At 42.4% G+C, this 21,088-nt stretch overlaps 1 protein-coding gene across 1 annotated transcript in view; it reads right to left on the bottom strand.

The window, feature by feature from the left end:
- Positions 1-21,088, bottom strand: part of TRPM8 (transient receptor potential cation channel subfamily M member 8) — a 141,930-nt gene that overhangs the window by 7,989 nt on the left and 112,853 nt on the right. The window contains exons 20-23 of the mRNA XM_040440269.1: positions 18,186-18,357; positions 17,906-18,083; positions 16,081-16,271; positions 10,788-10,884 (exon numbers count right to left, since the gene is read on the bottom strand). Coding sequence (XP_040296203.1) covers positions 10,788-10,884; positions 16,081-16,271; positions 17,906-18,083; positions 18,186-18,357 — 638 coding nt within the window. The remainder of the gene's footprint in view (positions 1-10,787; positions 10,885-16,080; positions 16,272-17,905; positions 18,084-18,185; positions 18,358-21,088) is intronic.

Here is a 21,088-nt window from a genome sequence, read left to right as displayed (position 1 = left end):
CCTGTTTCAATTCAGTACAATACATTTTGTATTGTACCGAATTGAACTGTCAGCGTCTTACACAGCAAGACGCTGACAGTTGCCCAGGAGACCCAGCCCTTAGGCTGGATCTCCTGGACTTCCGTACCTAGCAGAAGGCATCGGGGCTGCCATGGCATGTAAAAGGGTTAATCCGCCAGCATCGCCGCATACAGCCGGGCACCGCCATAACAGCCGGGCCCTTGCTGCGGATCAAACGGGTGCATCTCCCATCACGTACATGCACGTGGGAATGCGGGAAGGGGTTAAGGAACATCGCCGTATATGTACAGCGCTGGTGGACGTGATTTAAGGACCAGCGCCATACATGTACGGTGGGCTGATCGGGCCGGTGCAGTCACTGACAGCCGGGCCCCTGCTGCATACGATGCCGGTGTATTAACCCCTTGTATGCCGCGGTCAAAGCTGACCGAGGCATACAGAGGGTTTGCGGCTGGTAAGCGTGCCCTCCGCATCTCCATCGGGTCCCCGTGCTGCAGTGGCAGAGACACGATGGCAGAGAAGGCCTTCTACAGAAGCCTGTGAGATCCAGCCCTTAGGTTGAATCTCACAAGCAGGCTGTCAGTGTAAAGGCTGACAGGCAATGCATTACAATACAGATTGTATTGCAATGCATTGCAGAGGTGATCAGACCCCAGAAGTTGAAGTCCCAGACAAAAAAAAGTTTAAAAAAATAAGTAAAAAAAGTGTTTTTCATAATAAAAAAAATAGTTTCAAGTAAAAAAAGCCCCTTTTCCAAAACAAAACACTTAAAATTGTAAAAAAAAAAAAAAAACGAAAATAAAAACGAAAAAACAGACATATTGGGTATTTTCGCATCCATAATGACTGGCTCTATAAAAATATGTTTTTTGCCCCTTTAAATGGCGCCACAGACCCTCGGATGGAAATATATGTTGTAGATCCACTGTTTGGAAAGTAACAATCAGTAGATTGAAGTCTCTATAAAATTTCTTTATATATATATATATACAGTACAGACCAAAAGTTTGGACACACCTTCTCATTCAAAGAGTTTTCTTTATTTTCATGACTATGAAAATTGTAGATTCACACTGAAGGCATCAAAACTATGAATTAACACATGTGGAATTATATACATAACAAACAAGTGTGAAACAACTGAAAATATGTCATATTCTAGGTTCTTCAAAGTAGCCACCTTTTGCTTTGATTACAGCTTTGCACACTCTTGGCATTCTCTTGATGAGCTTCAAGATGTAGTCCCCTGAAATGGTTTTCATTTCACAGGTGTGCCCTGTCAGGTTTGATAAGTGGGCTTTCTTGCCTTATAAATGGGGTTGGGACCATCAGTTGCATTGAGGAGAAGTCAGGTGGATACATAGCTGATAGTCCTACTGAATAGACTGTTAGAATTTGTATTATGGCAAGAAAAAGCAGCTAAGTAAAGAAAAACTAGTGGCCATAATTACTTTAAGAAATGAAGGTCAGTCAGCCAAAAAATTGGGAAAACTTTGAAAGTAAGGGCTATTTGACCATGAAGAAGAGTGATGGGGTGCTGCGCCAGATGACCTGGCCTCCACAGTCACCGGACCTGAACCCAATCGAGATGGTTTGGGGTGAGCTGGACCGCAGAGTGAAGGCAAAAGGGCCAACAAGTGCTAAGCATCTCTGGGAACTCCTTCACGACTGTTGGAAGACCATTTCAGGGGACTACCTCTTAAAGCTCATCAAGAGACTGCCAAGAGTGTGCAAAGCAGTAATCAAAGCAAAAGGTGGCTACTTTGAAGAACCTAGAATATGACATATTTTCAGTTGTTTCACACTTGTTTGTTATGTATATAATTCCACATGTGTTAATTCATAGTTTTGATGCCTTCATAGTCATGAAAATAAAGAAAACTCTTTGAATGAGAAGGTGTGTCCAAACTTTTGGTCTGTACTGTATATACACACGTGTATAGACTTATAGTATATACATTTGGAGAATCGTTTAAAGATCAATTGGACAACATCTTAGTATAAATTAAAAGTAAATACAGATTTAACTCACTTCACCCAGGAGGTATCGGGTGGGATAAACTCAAAACACCCTCCGGAATACCTCCTGCGCCTGGGTAGCCTATAGGATCTCACGGAATGACATCAATCCAAGATATGCTCCTGATGAAGGGGTCTCTCTTATACCCCGAAACGCGTTGAGCAGATACCTTCACCCCTACCCTGTGGTTCAATAAAGACGATTGGCAAGAAGTACGAGTTTGGACTGCTGTCATTCCGTGAGATCCTATAGGCTACCCAGGCGAAGGAGGTATTCCGGAGGGTGTTTTGAGTTTATCCCATCCGATACCTCCTGGGTGAAGTGAGTTAAATCAGTATTTACTTTTAATTTATACTATGATGTTGTCCAATTGATCTTTAAATGATTCTCCAAATGTATATACTATAAGTCTATACACGTGTATATATATATATATATATATATAAAGAAATTTTATAGAGACTTCAATCTACTGATTGTTACTTTCCAAACAGTGGATCTACAACATATATTTCCATCCGAGGGTCTGTGGCGCCATTTAAAGGGGCAAAAAGCTTTTTTTTTTCTCTGTTTTCTCTGCCTTGACTTTACCCATTAAGGAACTCCCTTGATGGTTGTTTGCCCCTGGCAGCCTAATATCCCTCTCACACAAACTGTAACCAAACACAACCAATTAACCCTTTCAATACTTTCACAGGTCCTCCCTTTGGTGCCCTGCTAGGTACTCTCAAACTTCTTCTTTTGAAGATTAGAGATTAACCACCCTTCCTTTTTTATTCCCTCTACCATCTATAAAAAATATCACATGAACCACCCCCTCACCTGAACACAGTATAAAAAATAAAATAAAAACTGTGCTAAAACAACAATTTTTTTTGTCACCTTACATCACAAAAAGTGCAACACCAAGCGATCAAAAAGGCCTATGCCCCTCAAAATAGTACCAATAAAACCGTAACCTCATCCCACAAAACATGAGCCCCTACATGAAACAATCGGACAAAAAAAAAAAAAAAAAATTATGGCTCTCAGAATATGGAAACACTAAAACATGTTTTTTGTTTGTGCAGAAATAAGTTGAGAAAAATCCAGCTCCACTTTAAAGGAATGTGCGTTTATTCAGCTTGCGGTTAAAAACTCATCCATGAAATACAAAATTTAGCAGTCTTGTCTACATGTTTCGGGCTACCAGAGACATTTCCAGCCCTTCTTCATGACCATCGTGATGGATTTTTCTCAACTTCTTTCTGCATTTGCTGCCCGCACCTGACACGGGCCATCCGTGCTCACAACCAAAGGAAGGGCAGGTGAGAGCTGCTACATTTCTCTTTTCCTATGTTTTTTGTTTGTTTCAAAAATGCTTTTATTGTGTTAAAAGTGAAAAAAATAAAAAAGCAAACATATTAGGTTTTGCCGTGTCCATAACAACCAGGTCTATTAAAATATCACATGACCTAACCCCTATTAACGGTGTAAAAAAAGTATTTTTTTTTTGTCACCTTACATCACAAAAAAAGAGTAATTCCAAGCGATTAAAAAGTCATACGCACCCCAAAATAGTACCCATTAAACCATCATCTCATCCGCAAAAAATAAGACCCTACCGAAGACAATCGCCCAAAAAAAAAACTATGGCTCTCAGAATATGGAGACACTAAGGCTGGTTTCACACGGGCGTTGCAGGAAAAGTTGCGGGAACATGCGCGATTTTTCCGCGCGAGTGCAAAACATTGTAATGCGTTTTGCACTCGAGTGAGAAAAATCGCGCATGTTTGGTACCCAAATCCGAACTTCTTCACAGAAGTTCGGGCTTGGGATCGGTGTTCTGTAGATTGTATTATTTCCCCTTATAACATGGTTATAAGGGAAAATAATAGCATTTTGAATACAGAATGCTAAGTAAAATAGGGCTGGAGGGGTTAAAAAAAAAATATATATATATAATATTTAACACACCTTAATCCACTTGTTCGCGCAGCCGGCATCACTTCTGTCTTTAACTGTGAGCAATAGGACCTTTGATAATGTCACTGCGTTCATCACATGGTCCATCACATGATCCATCAGACCTGACATCGTGGTGAAGTATGTGTACTTCTTTCCCGACAATGCACTTTCCAGGTCATTACCTAGTACCATCACTCTCATTCCCATTTTTTGAGGCCCACACCCTCATACTATTTCATCCTTTCTCCCTCAGAGTGGCAGTTATTTACTGACCCCCTGGCTCACCCACCCAGTTCCTGGATCACTTTGCTACATGGCTGCCACACTTCTTGTTCTCAGAACTACCAACTCTCATTTTGGGTGACTTTAACATCCCCATTGACAGCCCGATCTCCCTGTCTGCCTCCCAGCTTCTATCTCTAACCTCATCTCTTGGACTTTCTAACTCTCAGATGCATAAAGACTGTAACATACTTGACCTGGTATTTTTACAGCTCTGCTCAGTTCCAACTTTAATAACTCTCCTCTCCTGCTCTCTGACCACAGCCACAATCTCTTTCACTGTCACAAGTCCTCATCCATCTTAGCCAGTGGCGTAACTAGAAATGACTGGACCCCGCAGCAAATATTTGAATGACCTCTAGTGCTCCGTCCATTTCCTACAGTGTCACTGTATAACACTTACAGCAGACATATACACTCACTAAAGAATTATTAGGAACACCATACTAATACGGTGTTGGACCCCCTTTTGCCTTCAGAACTGCCTTAATTCTACGTGGCATTGATTCAACAAGGTGCTGATAGCATTCTTTAGAAATGTTGGCCCATATTGATAGCATCTTGCAGTTGATGGAGATTTGAGGGATGCACATCCAGGGCACGAAGCTCCCATTCCACCACATCCCAAAGATGCTCTATTGGGTTGAGATCTGGTGACTGTGGGGGCCAATTTAGTACAGTGAACTCATTGTCATGTTCAAGAAACCAATTTGAAATGATTCGAGCTTTGTGACATGGTGCATTATCCTGCTGGAAGTAGCCATCAGAGGATGGATACATGTTCTCATTCTGTTTACGCCAAATTCGGACTCTACCATTTGAATGTCTCAACAGAAATCGAGACTCATCAGACCAGGCAACATTTTTCCAGTCTTCAACAGTCCAATTTTGGTGAGCTTGTGCAAATTGTAGCCTCTTTTTTCTATTTGTAGTTGAGATGAGTGGTACCCGGTGGGGTCTTTTGCTGTTGTAGCCCATCCGCCTCAAGGTTGTGCGTGTTGTGGCTTCACAAATGCTTTGCTGCATACCTTGGTTGTAACGAGGGGTTATTTCAGTCAACGTTGCTCTTCTATCAGCTTGAATCAGTTGGCCCATTCTCCTCTGACCTCTAGCATCCACAAGGCATTTTTGCCCACAGGACTGCCGCATACTGGATGTTTTTCCCTTTTCACACCATTCTTTGTAAACCCTAGAAATGGTTGTGCGTGAAAATCCCAGTAACTGAGAAGATTGTGAAATACTCAGACCGGCCCGTCTGGCACCAACAACCATGCCACGCTCAAAATTGCTTAAATCACCTTTCTTTCCCATTCTGACATTCAGTTTGGAGTTCAGGAGATTGTCTTGACCAGGACCACACCCCTAAATGCATTGAAGCAACTGCAATGTGATTGGTTGACTAGATAATTGCATTAATGAGAAATAGAACAGGTGTTCCTAATAATTCTTTAGGTGAGTGTATAACAACATCAATGTAAATGAGTCTTTAAACAAATATCAGAATAAAGTCCAGCAGAAAAGAAGACCCTTAAAAACACTCTTAAATTAATCCGATTAAGAATAAACCCAAAATATTCCCGATACATAATTATATTAATGGTCAACAAGAAACAAATATCTATGTCCCAAGATAGTAATCTAATACGTATGTCAATCATAGGGACAATGCAGTGATGATAAAACTTTCCCTGTGATATCCCTGCAGTGTCACTCAGCCCAGAGACTACCCCTGAAGGTGGGGACTCTCTGTCCTCGTACCTACAGTCAGGTCCATAAATATTGGGACATCAACACAATTCTAACATTTTTGGAGCTATACACAACCACAATGGATTTGAAATGAAACTAACAAGATGTGCTTTAACTGCAGACCGTCAGCTTTAATTTGAGGGTATTTACATCCAAATCAGGTGAACGATGTAGGAATTACAACAGTTTGCATATGTGCCTCCTACTTGTTAAGAAACCAAAAGTAATGGGACAATTGGCTTCTCATCTGTTTCATGGCCAGGTGTGTGTGTTATTCCCTCATTATCCCAATTACAATGAGCAGGTAAAAGGTCCAGAGTTCATTTCAAGTGTGCTATTTGCATTTGGAATCTGTTGCTGTCAACTCTCAAGATGAGATCCAAAGAGCTGTCATTTTCAGTGAAGCAAGCCATCATTTGGCTGAAAAAACAAAACAAACCCATCAGAGAGATAGCAAAAACATTAGCTGGCCAAAACAACTGTTTGGAACATTCTTAAATGAAGGAAACCACCGGTGAGCTCAGCAACACTAAAAGACCCGGAAGACCACGGAAAACAACTGTGGTGGGTGACCGAAGAATTCTTTCCCTGGTGAAGAAAACACCTTTCACAACAGTTGGCCAGATCAAGAACACTCTCCAGGAGATAGGTGTATGTGTGTCAAAGTCAACAATCAAGAGAAGACTTCACCAGAGTGAATACAGAGGGTTCACCACAAGATGTAAACCATTGGTGAGCCTCAAAAACAGGAAGGCCAGATTAGAGTTTGCCAAATGACATCTAAAAAAGCCTTCACAGTTCTGGAACAACATCTTATGAACAGATGAGACCAAGATCATCTTGTACCAGAGTAATGGGAAGAGAAGAGTATGGAGAAAGAAAGGAACTGCTCATGATCCTAAGCATACCGCCTCATCAGTGAAGCATGGTGGTGGTAGTGTCATGGCGTGGGCATGTATGGCTGCCAATGGAACTGGTTCTCTTGTATTTATTGATGATGTGACTGCTGACAAAAGCAGCAGGATGAATTCTGAAGTGTTTCGGGCAATATTATCTGCTCATATTCAGCCAAATGCTTCAGAACTCATTGGAAGGCGCTTCACAGTGCAGATGGAAAATGACCAAAAGCATACTGCAAAAACAACCAGAGAGTTTTTTAAGGGAAAGAAGTGGAATGTTATACAATGGCCAAGTCAATCACCTGACCTGAATCCGATTGAGCATGCATTTCACTTGCTGAAGACAAAACTGAAGGGAAAATGCCCCAAGAACAAGCAGGAACTGAAGACAGTTGCAGTAGAGGCCTGGCAGAGCATCACCAGGGATGAAACCCAGCGTCTGGTGATGTCTATGCATTCCAGACTTCAGGCTGTAATTGACTGCAAAGGATTTGCAACCAAGTATTAAAAAGTCAAAGTTTGATTTATGATTATTGTTCTGTCCCATTACTTTTGGTTCCTTAACAAGTGGGAGGCACATATGCAAACTGTTGTAATTCCTCCACCGTTCACCTGATTTGGATGTAAATACCCCCAAATTAAAGCTGACAGTCTGCAGTTAAAGCACATCTTGTTCGTTTCATTACAAACCCATTGTGGTGGTGTATAGAGCCAAAAATGTTAGAATTGTGTCGATGTCCCAATATTTATGGACCTGACTGTATACTGTCAACAACCCTAGTTGGCCCTCACGGGTCCCTGTACACCAACATGTTTCTCCCACTCTTGGGTTCCTCAGGGGGTCAATATATTGTGAGGTGGCTAGGTTCAATAAATGCCACCCACAGGGTTATATACATCACATACACAAATACATATGAGACACTGAATGGATAAATCAAACTGCTGTGCCAAAATTGTATAATGCACCGGCAACCATTGAAAGCGGTGTTGAGGGGTGATAGTGATAAACTCATACAGACAAACTGCCTGTGAGTCAACCCCTCTGCTTGAGGTCCTCCGGGTAATGATGACCCAAAGATACGTGGACTACTCAAGGAATGTAGACTAACGCCTCCGCCGGTGTGTGACCGTATATAATGAAATTGTAAAATACTGTTGAGGGGGCACTGACGATCAAATTTTTTAGTCCTAACCCTAGGTGGGCCCCTTCTGAGTTTGGGCCCCAAAGAAGCTGCTTCCCCTATAGCTATGCCCTTCATTTTCGCACACTGATACTTCACACATTTAAAAATCTGCATGCCATTGACACTAAGAAACTTACACATTCTCCAAAGTCTTTACTGTCCCCAATCTCCTCCCTATTCTGTCCAGAACTGGCTGCAAAACACTATACACTGCGTGCAGAATTATTAGGCAAATGAGTATTTTGACCACATCATCCTCTTTATGCATGTTGTCTTACTCCAAGCTGTATAGGCTTGAAAGCCTACTACCAATTAAGCATATTAGGTGATGTGCATCTCTGTAATGAGAAGGGGTGTGGTCTAATGACATCAACACCCTATATTAGGTGTGCATAATTATTAGGCAACTTCCTTTCCTTTGGCAAAATGGGTCAAAAGAAGGACTTGACAGGCTCAGAAAAGTCAAAAATAGTGAGATATCTTGCAGAGGGATGCAGCACTCTTAAAATTGCAAAGCTTCTGAAGCGTGATCATCGAACAATCAAGCGTTTCATTCAAAATAGTCAACAGGGTCGCAAGAAGCGTGTGGAAAAACCAAGGTGCAAAATAACTGCCCATGAACTGAGAAAAGTCAAGCGTGCAGCTGCCAAGATGCCACTTGCCACCAGTTTGGCCATATTTCAGAGCTGCAACATCACTGGAGTGCCCAAAAGCACAAGGTGTGCAATACTCAGAGACATGGCCAAGGTAAGAAAGGCTGAAAGACGACCACCACTGAACAAGACACACAAGCTGAAACGTCAAGACTGGGCCAAGAAATATTTCAAGACTGATTTTTCTAAGGTTTTATGGACTGATGAAATGAGAGTGAGTCTTGATGGGCTAGATGGATGGGCCCGTGGCTGGATTTGTAAAGGGCAGAGAGCTCCAGTCCGACTCAGACGCCAGCAAGGTGGAGGTGGAGTACTGGTTTGGGCTGGTATCATCAAAGATGAGCTTGTGGGGCCTTTTCGGGTTGAGGATGGAGTCAAGCTCAACTCCCAGTCCTACTGCCAGTTTCTGGAAGACACCTTCTTCAAGCAGTGGTACAGGAAGAAGTCTGCATCCTTCAAGAAAAACATGATTTTCATGCAGGACAATGCTCCATCACACGCGTCCAAGTACTCCACAGCGTGGCTGGCAAGAAAGGGTATAAAAGAAGAAAATCTAATGACATGGCCTCCTTGTTCACCTGATCTGAACCCCATTGAGAACCTGTGGTCCATCATCAAATGTGAGATTTACAAGGAGGGAAAACAGTACACCTCTCTGAACAGTGTCTGGGAGGCTGTGGTTGCTGCTGCACGCAATGTTGATGGTGAACAGATCAAAACACTGACAGAATCCATGGATGGCAGGCTTTTGAGTGTCCTTGCAAAGAAAGGTGGCTATATTGGTCACTGATTTGTTTTTGTTTTGTTTTTGAATGTCAGAAATGTATATTTGTGAATGTTGAGATGTTATATTGGTTTCACTGGTAAAAATAAATAATTGAAATGGGTATATATTTGTTTTTTGTTAAGTTGCCTAATAATTATGCACAGTAATAGTCACCTGCACACACAGATATCCCCCTAAAATAGCTAAAACTAAAAACAAACTAAAAACTACTTCCAAAAATATTCAGCTTTGATATTAATGAGTTTTTTGGGTTCATTGAGAACATGGTTGTTGTTCAATAATAAAATTAATCCTCAAAAATACAACTTGCCTAATAATTCTGCACTCCCTGTAATGATACCCATAGAAGCAGCTTGGATGAAGTAGCACCCCCTACCGTTACGGACATTCTCGTGGCAGGTACCAGGAGATCGGAGAGACTGGCAACTCGTGGGTTAAATGGCAAGTTCACTGTGGATCTTATTGTGTCTGTTTTGGTGAATACCACACCCCTTGCTTCAGGTGTTGCTTGTTGGTGATTTGCCTTTCCCATAAGTAACCGCTTCTCACTTATGGAGGTGCGGTTTATAGATTTTCTTCATGCCTTCTAACTAGCTGGTCGGTTGTACTCTGTGGTGCTTCTGGAGTTGCCAGTTTTCTACTTTCAGATAAGTCTTGTCTTTTCTTATTGTTTTGTGTTTGTTATATTCCCTGTTGTTTGTATCTGGGCCTGAGACAGAGACTTCTATTCGTCCATCTGGGGAGGAATGGGTTGTCTATGGTCATAATCTCATTCCAGGGCCTTATAAGAATATAAGGGCCTAGGTATCCAGCATATGAATATTCCTACCTTCAAGGTCTATTCATATTGATAGGTAGTTAGGGCCTGGATTAGGGTTGTTTAGGAGGTGACCTGTTTCTTCCCTAGTTTTCAGACCCAGTTACTGTTCCCCTTCCCTCCTGTGTTCAGTCCCCCCCCCCCCCCCCCCCCCCCCCCCCCAACACCACACTGATCGTGACCACTACACTCAGAACCTCTAAACTGAGATGAAAGAAACCCTGGCTTACACCTTAAACTCGCTTCCTCCAGTGATGCTTAAAATTCGCTATTCGAATATTCGTGCTTAACTCTAATAGTTAACAAGATTTTTTTGGTGATCACTTCATACTGATTATTTCCTACTAGTGTTAATATTTGTTAATATTTTTCCCTTACAATCCCACATCAAAACCCGCACAGATATTTATGTAGAGGGCACTTACTCCATTTTGTTGTGTGTCTGGCTGATCAGTTTCACCAAATAATTCTCCTTCATCACAGCCTCCCAAGCCAATGTCTCAATATCATCCTTCTTATGGCCTAGAAACACAACCAATATATAACACTTAGGGACACCTGATGAAACAGTTAGGCCCCTTTCATACGAGCGAGTTTTCCGCTCGGGTGCGATGCATGATATGAACGCATAGCACCCGCACTGATCCTGACCCATTGATTTCAATGGGTCTGTGTACATGAGCGTTTTTTTTTCACGCATCAGTTCTGCGTTGCGTGAAAAAAACGGCATGTTCATTATTCTTCCTTTTTTTACGCAGCCCTGGCCCCATAGAAGTGAATGGGGCTTCAGTGAAAAACGCATTGCATCCGGAAGCAAGTGCGGATGCAATGCGGTTTTCACTAATGGTTGCTAAGATATGTTGTTTGTAAACCTTCCGTTTTTTATCACGCGCGTGAAAACCCATCAAAACGCATTGCACCCGCAAAACTGAACAACTGAATGCAATCGAAGACAACACTGACTGAACTTGCTTGCAAAATGGTGCGAGTTTCCCTGAACACATCCGGACCTAATCTGTCACGCTCGTGTGAAAGAGGCCTTACTGGAAAGAACATTGGGGGGAATTTATCAAGCCCTGAACTCCTGATTTCTAGCTTCAAAAAGTCACCCTATAATGCTTTGTGACTTTTGGGGATGATTTACACACAAAAAATAAAAAACGTAATCTTTTTTATTTTTACACCACTTAGGGCTCTTTCACACTTGCGTTCTTGTCTTCCGGCATAGAGTTCCGTCGAAGGGGCTCTATGCCGGAAGAATCCTGATCAGGATTATCCTAATGCATTCTGAATGGAGAGAAATCCGTTCAGGATGCATCAGGATGCCTTCAGTTCCGGAACGGAACGTTTTTTGGCCGGAGAAAATACCGCAGCATGCTGCGCTTTTTGCTCCGGCCAAAAATCCGGAACACTTGCCGCAAGGCCGGATCCGGAATTAATGCCCATTGAAAGGCATTGATCCGGATCCGGCCTTAAGCTAAACGTCGTTTCGGCGCATTGCCGGAGCCGACATTTAGCTTTTTCAGAGTGGTTACCATGGCTGCCGGGACGCTAAAGTCGTGTGACGTCAGGGCGCCCCAAGCGCATGGATCATGTGATCACATGGATCACGTCATCCATGCGCATGGGGCGCTCTGACGTCATTCTGGAGCGCCCCGGGAGCCGCACGGACTGTAAGTATACCGCTCCCCCGCTCCCCGCTCCTACTATGGCAACCAGGACTTTAATAGCGTCCTGGGTGCCATAGTAACACTGAACGCATTTGGAAGACGGTTCCATCTTCAAATGCTTTCAGTACACTTGCGTTTTTCCGGATCCGGCGTGTAATTCCGGCAAGTGGAGTACACGCCGGATCCGGACAACCCAAGTGTGAAAGAGGCCTTACTCAAGTTTAGAAAAGGGGGTGGAAAACTGGCTCTGCTATGTACCTGTACTGGTGGGGGTGGGGGGGCTTAGTCACCCGAACGATTTAGGCTACTTTCACACTTTTGAATTCTGTTTGTGAGATCCATTTCAGGGATCTCACAATCGGTTCAAAACGGATCAGTTCAGCCCCAGTGCATTCTGAATAGATAAGGATCCGTTCAGAATGCATCAGTTTGCCTGTCTGCTCTGGATGCGGACACTAAAACGCTGCTTGCAGCGTTTTGGTGTCCGCCTGGAGACGGATCCGTTTTCAATGACACAATATGGTACAGTTGAAAACGGATCCGTCCCCCATTGACTTTCAATGTAAGTCAGGATGGATCCGTTTTGACTTAGACTTTTTTTAAAAAGAATAATGCAAACGGATTTGTTCTGAACGGATACAAGCGTTTGCATTATAGGTGCACATCCGTCTGTGCAGATACAAGACGGATCCGCACCTAACGCAGGTGTGAAAGTAGCCTTACCAAGGTTCTGTGACCCCTGCACTCAATTGTGTCTGCATCCACAGAACACAGCTACAGTTGAGCCCCTGGCAGCGTTGGCAGGACAAGGGAACAATTTGTTCTCTGGCCCACCATTCTGGTGCTTTTCTGTGATATAGGCAGTGAGATGACATCATTGCACCGACTGCAATTTTCAACAGAGGCAGACCCACCAGAAGAAGTCAGGCCTGTATTGCTGCAGTTTGTGAGTAGGTATCTATGTAGAAGTTTGCCATGTCTCCAAACTTGCCATGTCTCCTGGAACCTCCAAGACTTCCGGAGCTCCCTGAGGAGGTGGTAAATCCCCCATTCAGGGCATGGAGAATACATCATGAAAGGGAAGGGGGCCTACATGAAACGGGGTGGGTTCTCAGAAGAAGAGGCATGTCTACACCAGTAGAAATTTGATGGAGCACTTAGGGTACTTTCATACTTGCGGCAGAGAGATCCGGCAAGCAGTTCCATCGCCGGAACTGCCTGCCGGATCAGGCAAAACGTATGCCAACTGATGGCATTAGTAAGACTGATCAGGATCCTTATCAGTCTTAAAAATGCCTGATCAGTCGAAAAAATGCATTGAAATGCTGGATCTGTCATTTATTTTTTTCACCTTTTTTTCAGTCTGCGCATGCGCAGACCGGAAGGACGGATCCCGCTTTACGGTATTCTGAATGCCGGATCCGGCACTAATACATTCCTATGGGAAAAAAGTGCCGGATCCGGCATTCAGGCAAGTCTTCAGTTTTTTTTCGCCGGAGATAAAACCGTAGCAAAATGACTGAACTGAAGACATCCTGATGCATCCTGAACGGATTGCTCTCCATTCAGAATGCATGGGGATAAAACTGATCAGTTCTTTTCCGGTATAGAGCCCCTGTGACGGAACTCTATGCCGGAAAAGAAAAACGCAGGTGTGAAAGTACCCTAAGGCCTCTTTGACACTACCGTATGGCTATTTCAGTGTTTTGCGATCCGTTGTTCCGTTTTTTTTTTTGTTTCCGTTCCGTTTTTCTGTTCTGTTTTTCCGTATAGCATATACAGTATACAGTAATTACATAGAAAATTTTGCGGACCCATTGACTTGGATGGAGTCACGGAACGTGATTTGCGGGCATGTTCTATCTTTCAACGGAACGGAAATACGGAAACAATGCATACAGAGTACATTCTGTTTTTTTGGCGGAACTATTGAAATTAATGGTTTTGTATACGGACCGTATACGGAATGCAAAAAACGGGCCACAAAACGGAAAAAAAAAAACAGTAGTGTGAAAGAGGCCTTAACATGTTGCACTCTCCTCCCATTGACAGGCTAACTTGTTCATGTTGGCACATATGCTACAGTGCACACTGCACAGAAAAGTCCTCATGGTTTACTCCAAAGCAGTGTACGAGTCTTACTAAATGTCCTCCAGTATGTAGTGGAGGAGGGCTTCATGTTATTTGGGGGCCCCCAATGAATGGAATGCCCCATACTCCTGGAACCCTTAATTTGGCCGTGAGCCTGTCAAGTTGATTTAGGCTAGATTTATTCACTGCAAGTTTGTAAAAAGTTGAAAACATTTTTGCAATTTGGGATGGGATAGAAAGTGGAGTAACAGCTGGAAACAGAAGTGTTAGGGCTCAGGCACACGGCTGTTAGTGTTTTGAGGTCCGCAAATTGCGGATCTGCAAAATACGGATCCAGGCTGTGAGCATGCTGCTTTTTTTATAGAACAGCCCTATTGTTGTCCGCAAAATGGACAAGAATAGGGCATGTTTTATTTTTTTGCGGTGCCGCGGAACAGACTTACTTGAGATGAGTGGGCTCACACCCGATCCGCAACATCTGATATATTTGGCCCAAATTATTGCAACACAGGCTTCTGAAAAACTGACTTCCCATCATGATAAATCTTTCCCCTTAATGTTTACATATCTGAGTCAGAAATAACTTGCCTTGCTAGAATATTGTTTGAACATTGCTACTCATACAATATTCTCGTGTGGAGGGTAAGGCGACTTTCACACCAGCGTTTTTGCTGGATCCGGCAGGGTTCAGCAAAACTACTTCCGTTACTGATAATACAACCGTCTGCATCCGTTATGAACGGATCCGGTTGTATTATCTTTAACATTGCCAAGACGGATCCGTCATTAACACCATTGAAAGTCAATGGGGACAAATCCGTTTTCTATTGTGTCAGATTGTGTCAGAGAAAACTGATTCGTCCCCATTGACTTGCATTGTGGGTCATGACGGATCCGTCTTGCTCGGCATCTCCTGTATGAGAATGGAATGGAATGCATTTTGGAGCATTCTGTTCTGTTCAGTTACGTTTTGTCCCCCATTGATTTTTTTTTATTTTTTATAAAAGTCCCAGTAGACATATGAATGCACAATATACTTAAATGTACAATGCACATAAAAGAGAAATTAGGCTATAGTATGTTCACATCTGCATGTATTACAAAAACTGTACCTGTGCTGGATCTGTCATGTAATTGGTTCAAAAAGTGCCTGACAAACCCAATTGACTGGGTCCGTGAGAGTTTCGTCAAGGCTTCCAATATTTGGACACCAAGAATAGTCCTGCATGCTGTGCTATTTTGCCATCAAAAGTGATGGAAACCTTGACCGAAGACCCACAGAGGCTATCAATACAGATGTCAAAAGAGCCCTACTCATGATTATGGAAGCCATGATTATACAAATGTACACAAAAACCCACTGAGCAGATTTAAAGGGGTTGTCCACGTGTTTAATACTGATGACCAATCCTCAGGATAGGTCATCATTATGTGATTGATAGGGGTCTGACGCCATTGCTTCATTCTGGAGAAAAAGTACCTTTAATCCATATGCAAATCAGTAGTTAAGTGCACCGAGGGCAGGGCACAAGCCACTCTGTGCATCCTTCCTCCTCCTGCTTCCTCTGCCAGTCCTCCCCTCTCCTTATTGATGGACAGGGCCAGGCATAGGTCTATGCAATAACCTGGTCATGTCAATCAAAAAGGAGATGGAGGACGCAGGAGGAGCAAGGTAGCACAGAGTGGCTTGGGCCCACCCTTGGTGCACTCAACTGCTCATTTGCATATGGATTTTAAGTTTTTTCCCTTTAGAATGAAGAAACAGATCACTAGGTGAAAGATATCATTACCATCAGCTGAACTACAAGGCATTGTGCCTGGTTTATCAGTGAATTTCCTGGTAACAGGATCCCGTTAACCTGGCATGCCCTTTTTAGTGATATGTGTTAACCTAGAGGCTTAATGACCAATGCCTGTGGAAATTGTCCTGGGTGCTGTGCAGCGTTTACTGACTTACAGCAAGGTGCAGGGTCCGCTTCTTGTTTTTTGCAACAACAACTGAACATCTTCTTCAGTACCATGAAGAAATAAGCAAAGATCACAAAGGGAAAGGGAATGGTCAATCTGTTACAATATTCCTGAATCAGGAAATATCGCTGGAACTTCCAGACTTGGTCATTGTTTTCTTGAACTGATCCCACTGTGTACCTGGCATGGAAAAAATGTATTACTACCAATGCTAGTAGTCACAAAAACACTACATGTAAAGATGATTTCCACCCACAACATAAACTTGGCCATTTGTCAGTAAATCAGGACGTACACCGGTAATGGAAGTGATACTTACAGAGATATCTAATTTCTTGAGGTGGCTATTTTTGCAAAAGTGACGAGAGGTACAGACATAATCGTTGTCACCTTTCAATTATTTTATCTGAAACTGAAGCCAAGACATATGATAACCTGCCCTTTCTGAGAAGCTCATGTAAAGGTGACAACCAATACGGCTGCACCTCCTGTAAAGATCTTTTAGTAAAACAAAAGGTAATAGAGGTGGAGATCCTCTTTGTGCCACAGGCTCAGGAGGAACAGAGCAGAGGATGGGAGTGCTAGTAGCTCACAATGGCAGTCCTCACACCGATGCTCCCTAGGACCAGGGCAGTGACAGGAGGGCACTGAGCCAAGATGCAGGCACTATACATAGGAGATGCCGCCTATTTATAGTGCCTGCATCTTGGCTCAGTGTTTTTTGCACTCTACATCTAAGGGCTTTCTATTTAGAAAGGGCATGCTGATAACTGTTTATTCCCATATCGGATCTGTCCCATGACAGATCAACCTTTTGTTGGTGAAACGCAAGCTTTGGGACTTTTGATTGGGACAACTATTGTTTTTGAAATCAGGAAACACACAGGATCCAGTAAAAGCTTAGCCACTGAGAGGTGGGGGTTGACCTTTTCAGGGAGGGTGTTCTGCCTGTAGACAGGGATAGTTTGAGGAACATCCTAGGCAGGGGCGGAGTGGGAACTTAAAGTGGCCCTGGAAAAAATACTAAAAGTGGCCCCACTTTGTAGTTGGGTCCAAACTGATGGAAGGCAGTACTTGTGGCACATTATGCCACCCCAACATTGCCAAATACCACAAACCATCACAAAATACATCCCCAAAAACTCCTACTGGCTGGCCGTGAGGAGGTCCCAGGGGGCCTCCTGGGCATCAGCCCGCCGTGAAATTTCGCTGTAAGGTCTATGGCCAATCCGCCCCTGATCCTAGGGACAGGAGAGGATGGTCCCGATTATCAAAGACAAGATTACCGCGACCGTAATTGGTTTCTCAACAAACTGTGAGTAAGAAGGACCATAAACAGCTTGGTCCCATCTATGAGTATCCTGTATCTATCACCTGTATTTCTTTATACTATATGTTACAAGGTTTTAGTTTTTAAGGTAAAGCATTAAAAGTTAAATATTAATTTATTACAATAGGGAGGTTTTTTCCTTTTGTTTTTCTGATTACATAGGTACATCTTCTCATTAGAGTAAATTGTAAATATAATAGCATAATATATCAGAAGACCCACATTATACCAAAAATCCACCACAATGTTATTTCCCACAAAATGGTACAATGTTCTTGTACCTGTCTGGGCCTCCCCCAACCTCTCTGGACTCCATAGCAAATGTTATAGCTATTATTACGCCCCTGACTTTAAGGGGAATTAAAGTCAGACAAGGTCCATCAATATGGAAATTTGGAAAATGCTTTCAATAAGCCAACTTGTTTCTTGGAAACACAACCCCCCCTCAAAAAAAAAATGGATAAGTATGTTTTTCTTTACTCACCCAAACATAGCAATGAGCAGATTAACAAGTAAGATATTGGTAGACAGCATGTAGATACAGACTAGAGGAATTGTGATCCACTCTGGAAATCTTGGATGGTTTTCACTGTCCAGTTCTACACACAGAGGTTTAGATTCATTCCCATTAATCGTGCAGTGATCAAAATCAATAGTGGTGCCTAGATGCAAAGATGGGATTATTGACAGTAACGATAATCACTTTTTTTTTTCTATACTGCATACATACAAAGGTAGGAAACTGAGGTATCTACAATAATTACCATCTACATCCGCAATGTACTGTCCAAACACAGCGAGGTATGGCTCATAAATAACAGAACGGAAAATCCATTCCCAGCGATGCTCATTCAATCTCAAGATTCCTTGCCGAGCAACCCCAAATGCAATCACCCAAACAGCAAAAAGGAAGAGGAAAAAGAACACGTCGATAAGCTGAAAAAAATTAAGAAGAAAATATAAGGTACAGCAATTAAAATAAAAACAAAAAAATCTGGTTCACCCACAGTCAAAGGTCTAAAGCAGTGGTCCTCCACCTTTCATACCCCAATAGCCACATTCGGCACTGAGAGATGATTGTGAGCCACATTCAACATGACCATGGCACACATGTCCTATTCTAATTAATAGGACTTATGCACGATGCTTGCCAGATATTACATCAGCAACTATCCCACCTAGCGTGCACTAGAGTATCTCTGTACTCTAATGTCACATCTAGCTTTTATCTGCGATTGTGCAGCTTATGAATGTGAAGAAAACTAGTGTGGATGCTGTACATTTCAATAGAAGGCTCTGATGAATGGGTTGCATCCCATGCTCCTCCATCGGTTGCCATTTTCAAAACATAGTAGACAAAAGGACTGACTGACTGATAGCCCCCCTCCACTACAACTCTTACAATTACACCTTCCTTGCATAACCCAGTCACCACATATATTTATTAACAAGTACTCCACATCACTAAACTGATTGAGGGCTCTGGCGCCTCTAAACTGACTGATGGGACTACTTTCACACTTGCGTTGTTAATTCCAGTATTAAGATCTGGCAGAGGATCTCAATATCAGAATTAAACGGATCTGTTTTGATTTTGCAAATTAGGATGCAGTTGTGTGAAATCAAAACGGAAAAACTGATCCGTTACTAAATACCTTGAAAGTCAATGAGTGACAGATCCGTTTTTTTTAGGCTCCCCAAAAAAGCATCCGACACCATTGACTTACATAGTTTTCAGTGCCGGATCCGTTTTTATGACCGGACACAAAACTGCAGCTTGCAGCGGTTTTGTGTCCAGTCACAAAACGGAATGCTGCCGGAATGGAAGACATCCTGATGCATCCTGAACTGATCTCTTTCCATTCAGAATGCATGAAGACTAAACGGAAATGTTTTTTCCAGTATTGAGATCTTCTGCCGGATTTCAACAACAACAATGTAAGTGTGAAAGTAGCCTTAGTTCATTTAAAAGGGCCAGAGCCCGTTTGGTGATATGGAGAGCTTGCTCATTTTATACCTAATCTCAGTTTACTTTTCATAAAAATTTTTGTGCATTTTACCATTGTCACACACACTTCTTTGGGCCTCCCTCATTCTCACTCACTCTGCGCTGGATCCTATCACTCAGGAGAGACAGGTTAGCGTCAGTGTGAGCCACACAGCAGGGTCTCACAAGCCATATGTGGTACATGAGCTACGGCTTGGGGACCACTGGTCTAAGGGGTAATGTTATTTGGAATCACTTAGGCCCTAACCTCTTTTGTGCTATAATAATCTAGTCCTGTTGCCAACCAATTCGTAGAACAATAAGTGTACTCACAGCAGCTGCCATGTCCCTTTCCTCTACTTTTCTTAGCAGGCTGCACCCTGTTTGCAAACCAGCAGGGGGGATAATGAGCCAAGAAAAACAGAATTTGAAATCTGTGGTCCATCCTAAAGCATAATCAGACTGACACAAAATATTAACCCTTTCATGTACCTAAAAGTAACTCTATGTCCCAGGTGTGTAAGGAATTTATGGAACAGTTTCACAAGTAGAGATATCTCCATTCGCAGCATTTCAGATGCCACAGTCAATAGTGACTGCGCACATGAGGGGGCTGCTCTTCTGATCGCCACCTCACTCATTGAAATCACAAGGTATCAATCAGCTGTCATGGCAGCCAGGTTCTTTCTGAAGGATGTAATAGAATACTGGCAAAATCGCAATTCACACCAATACAGAAGTCCCCTAAAGGGACTTAAGGGGACTAAAAAAAAAAGTTAAAAAATCTGTTGAAAAAAGTTTTGAAAATATTTTTAAAAATATATAATTGATATCACTGCATCAAAAAAATTTCCAATTTACAAAAATATTATGGTATTTATCCTGCATTGTAAACTTCATAAAACAAAACAAAACCAAAATTGCTGGGGGGGTCACCTTGCCTGCACTAAAAATTGAAATAAAAAATGGTAAAAAAGTTGCATGATCCTCAAAATGATACCATTAAAAACAAAAGCTCATACCGCAAAAAAGAGCCCTCACACACCTCCATTGGTGGACAAATTTAAAAAAAAGTTATTGGTGACAATGGCAGAATTCTGTGTTTTTTCCACCAAACAAAAATGTATACGGTATTTGTTTTGCCATTAAACTGTGCAAAATAAATAGAAATAAGTCGCAGGGGCCTGATGAGATACACCCAAAGCTATTAAAAGAGCTTAGCGGTGAACTAGCAAAACCATTAACAGATTTATTTAACCAATCACTAGTAACAGAAGTCGTCCCAGAAGATTGTAAATGAGCAAATGTTGTGCCCATTCACAAGAAAGGTAGTAGGGAGGAATCGGGCAACTATAGGCCAGTAAGCCTGACATCAATAGTGGGGAAATTAATGGAAACCATACTTAAGGAGAGGATTGTGGAACATCTAAGATCCCATGGATTGAAAGATGAAAAACAGCATGGGTTTACTTCAGGGAGATCATGTCAAACTAATCTTATTGATTTTTTTGATTGGGTAACTAAAATAATAGATTTCGGAGGTGCACTAGACATCGCTCATCTAGACTTTAGTAAGGCTTTTGATACTGTCCCACATAGAAGGCTTATCAATAAATTGCAGTCTTTGGGCTTGGACTCCCATATTGTAGAATGGATTAGGCAGTGGCTGACGGACAGACA

Source organism: Bufo bufo, chromosome 7, assembly GCF_905171765.1.
Source record: "Bufo bufo chromosome 7, aBufBuf1.1, whole genome shotgun sequence".
Lineage (NCBI taxonomy): Eukaryota > Metazoa > Chordata > Amphibia > Anura > Bufonidae > Bufo > Bufo bufo.
This window is presented reverse-complemented; position numbering and strand designations above follow the sequence as displayed.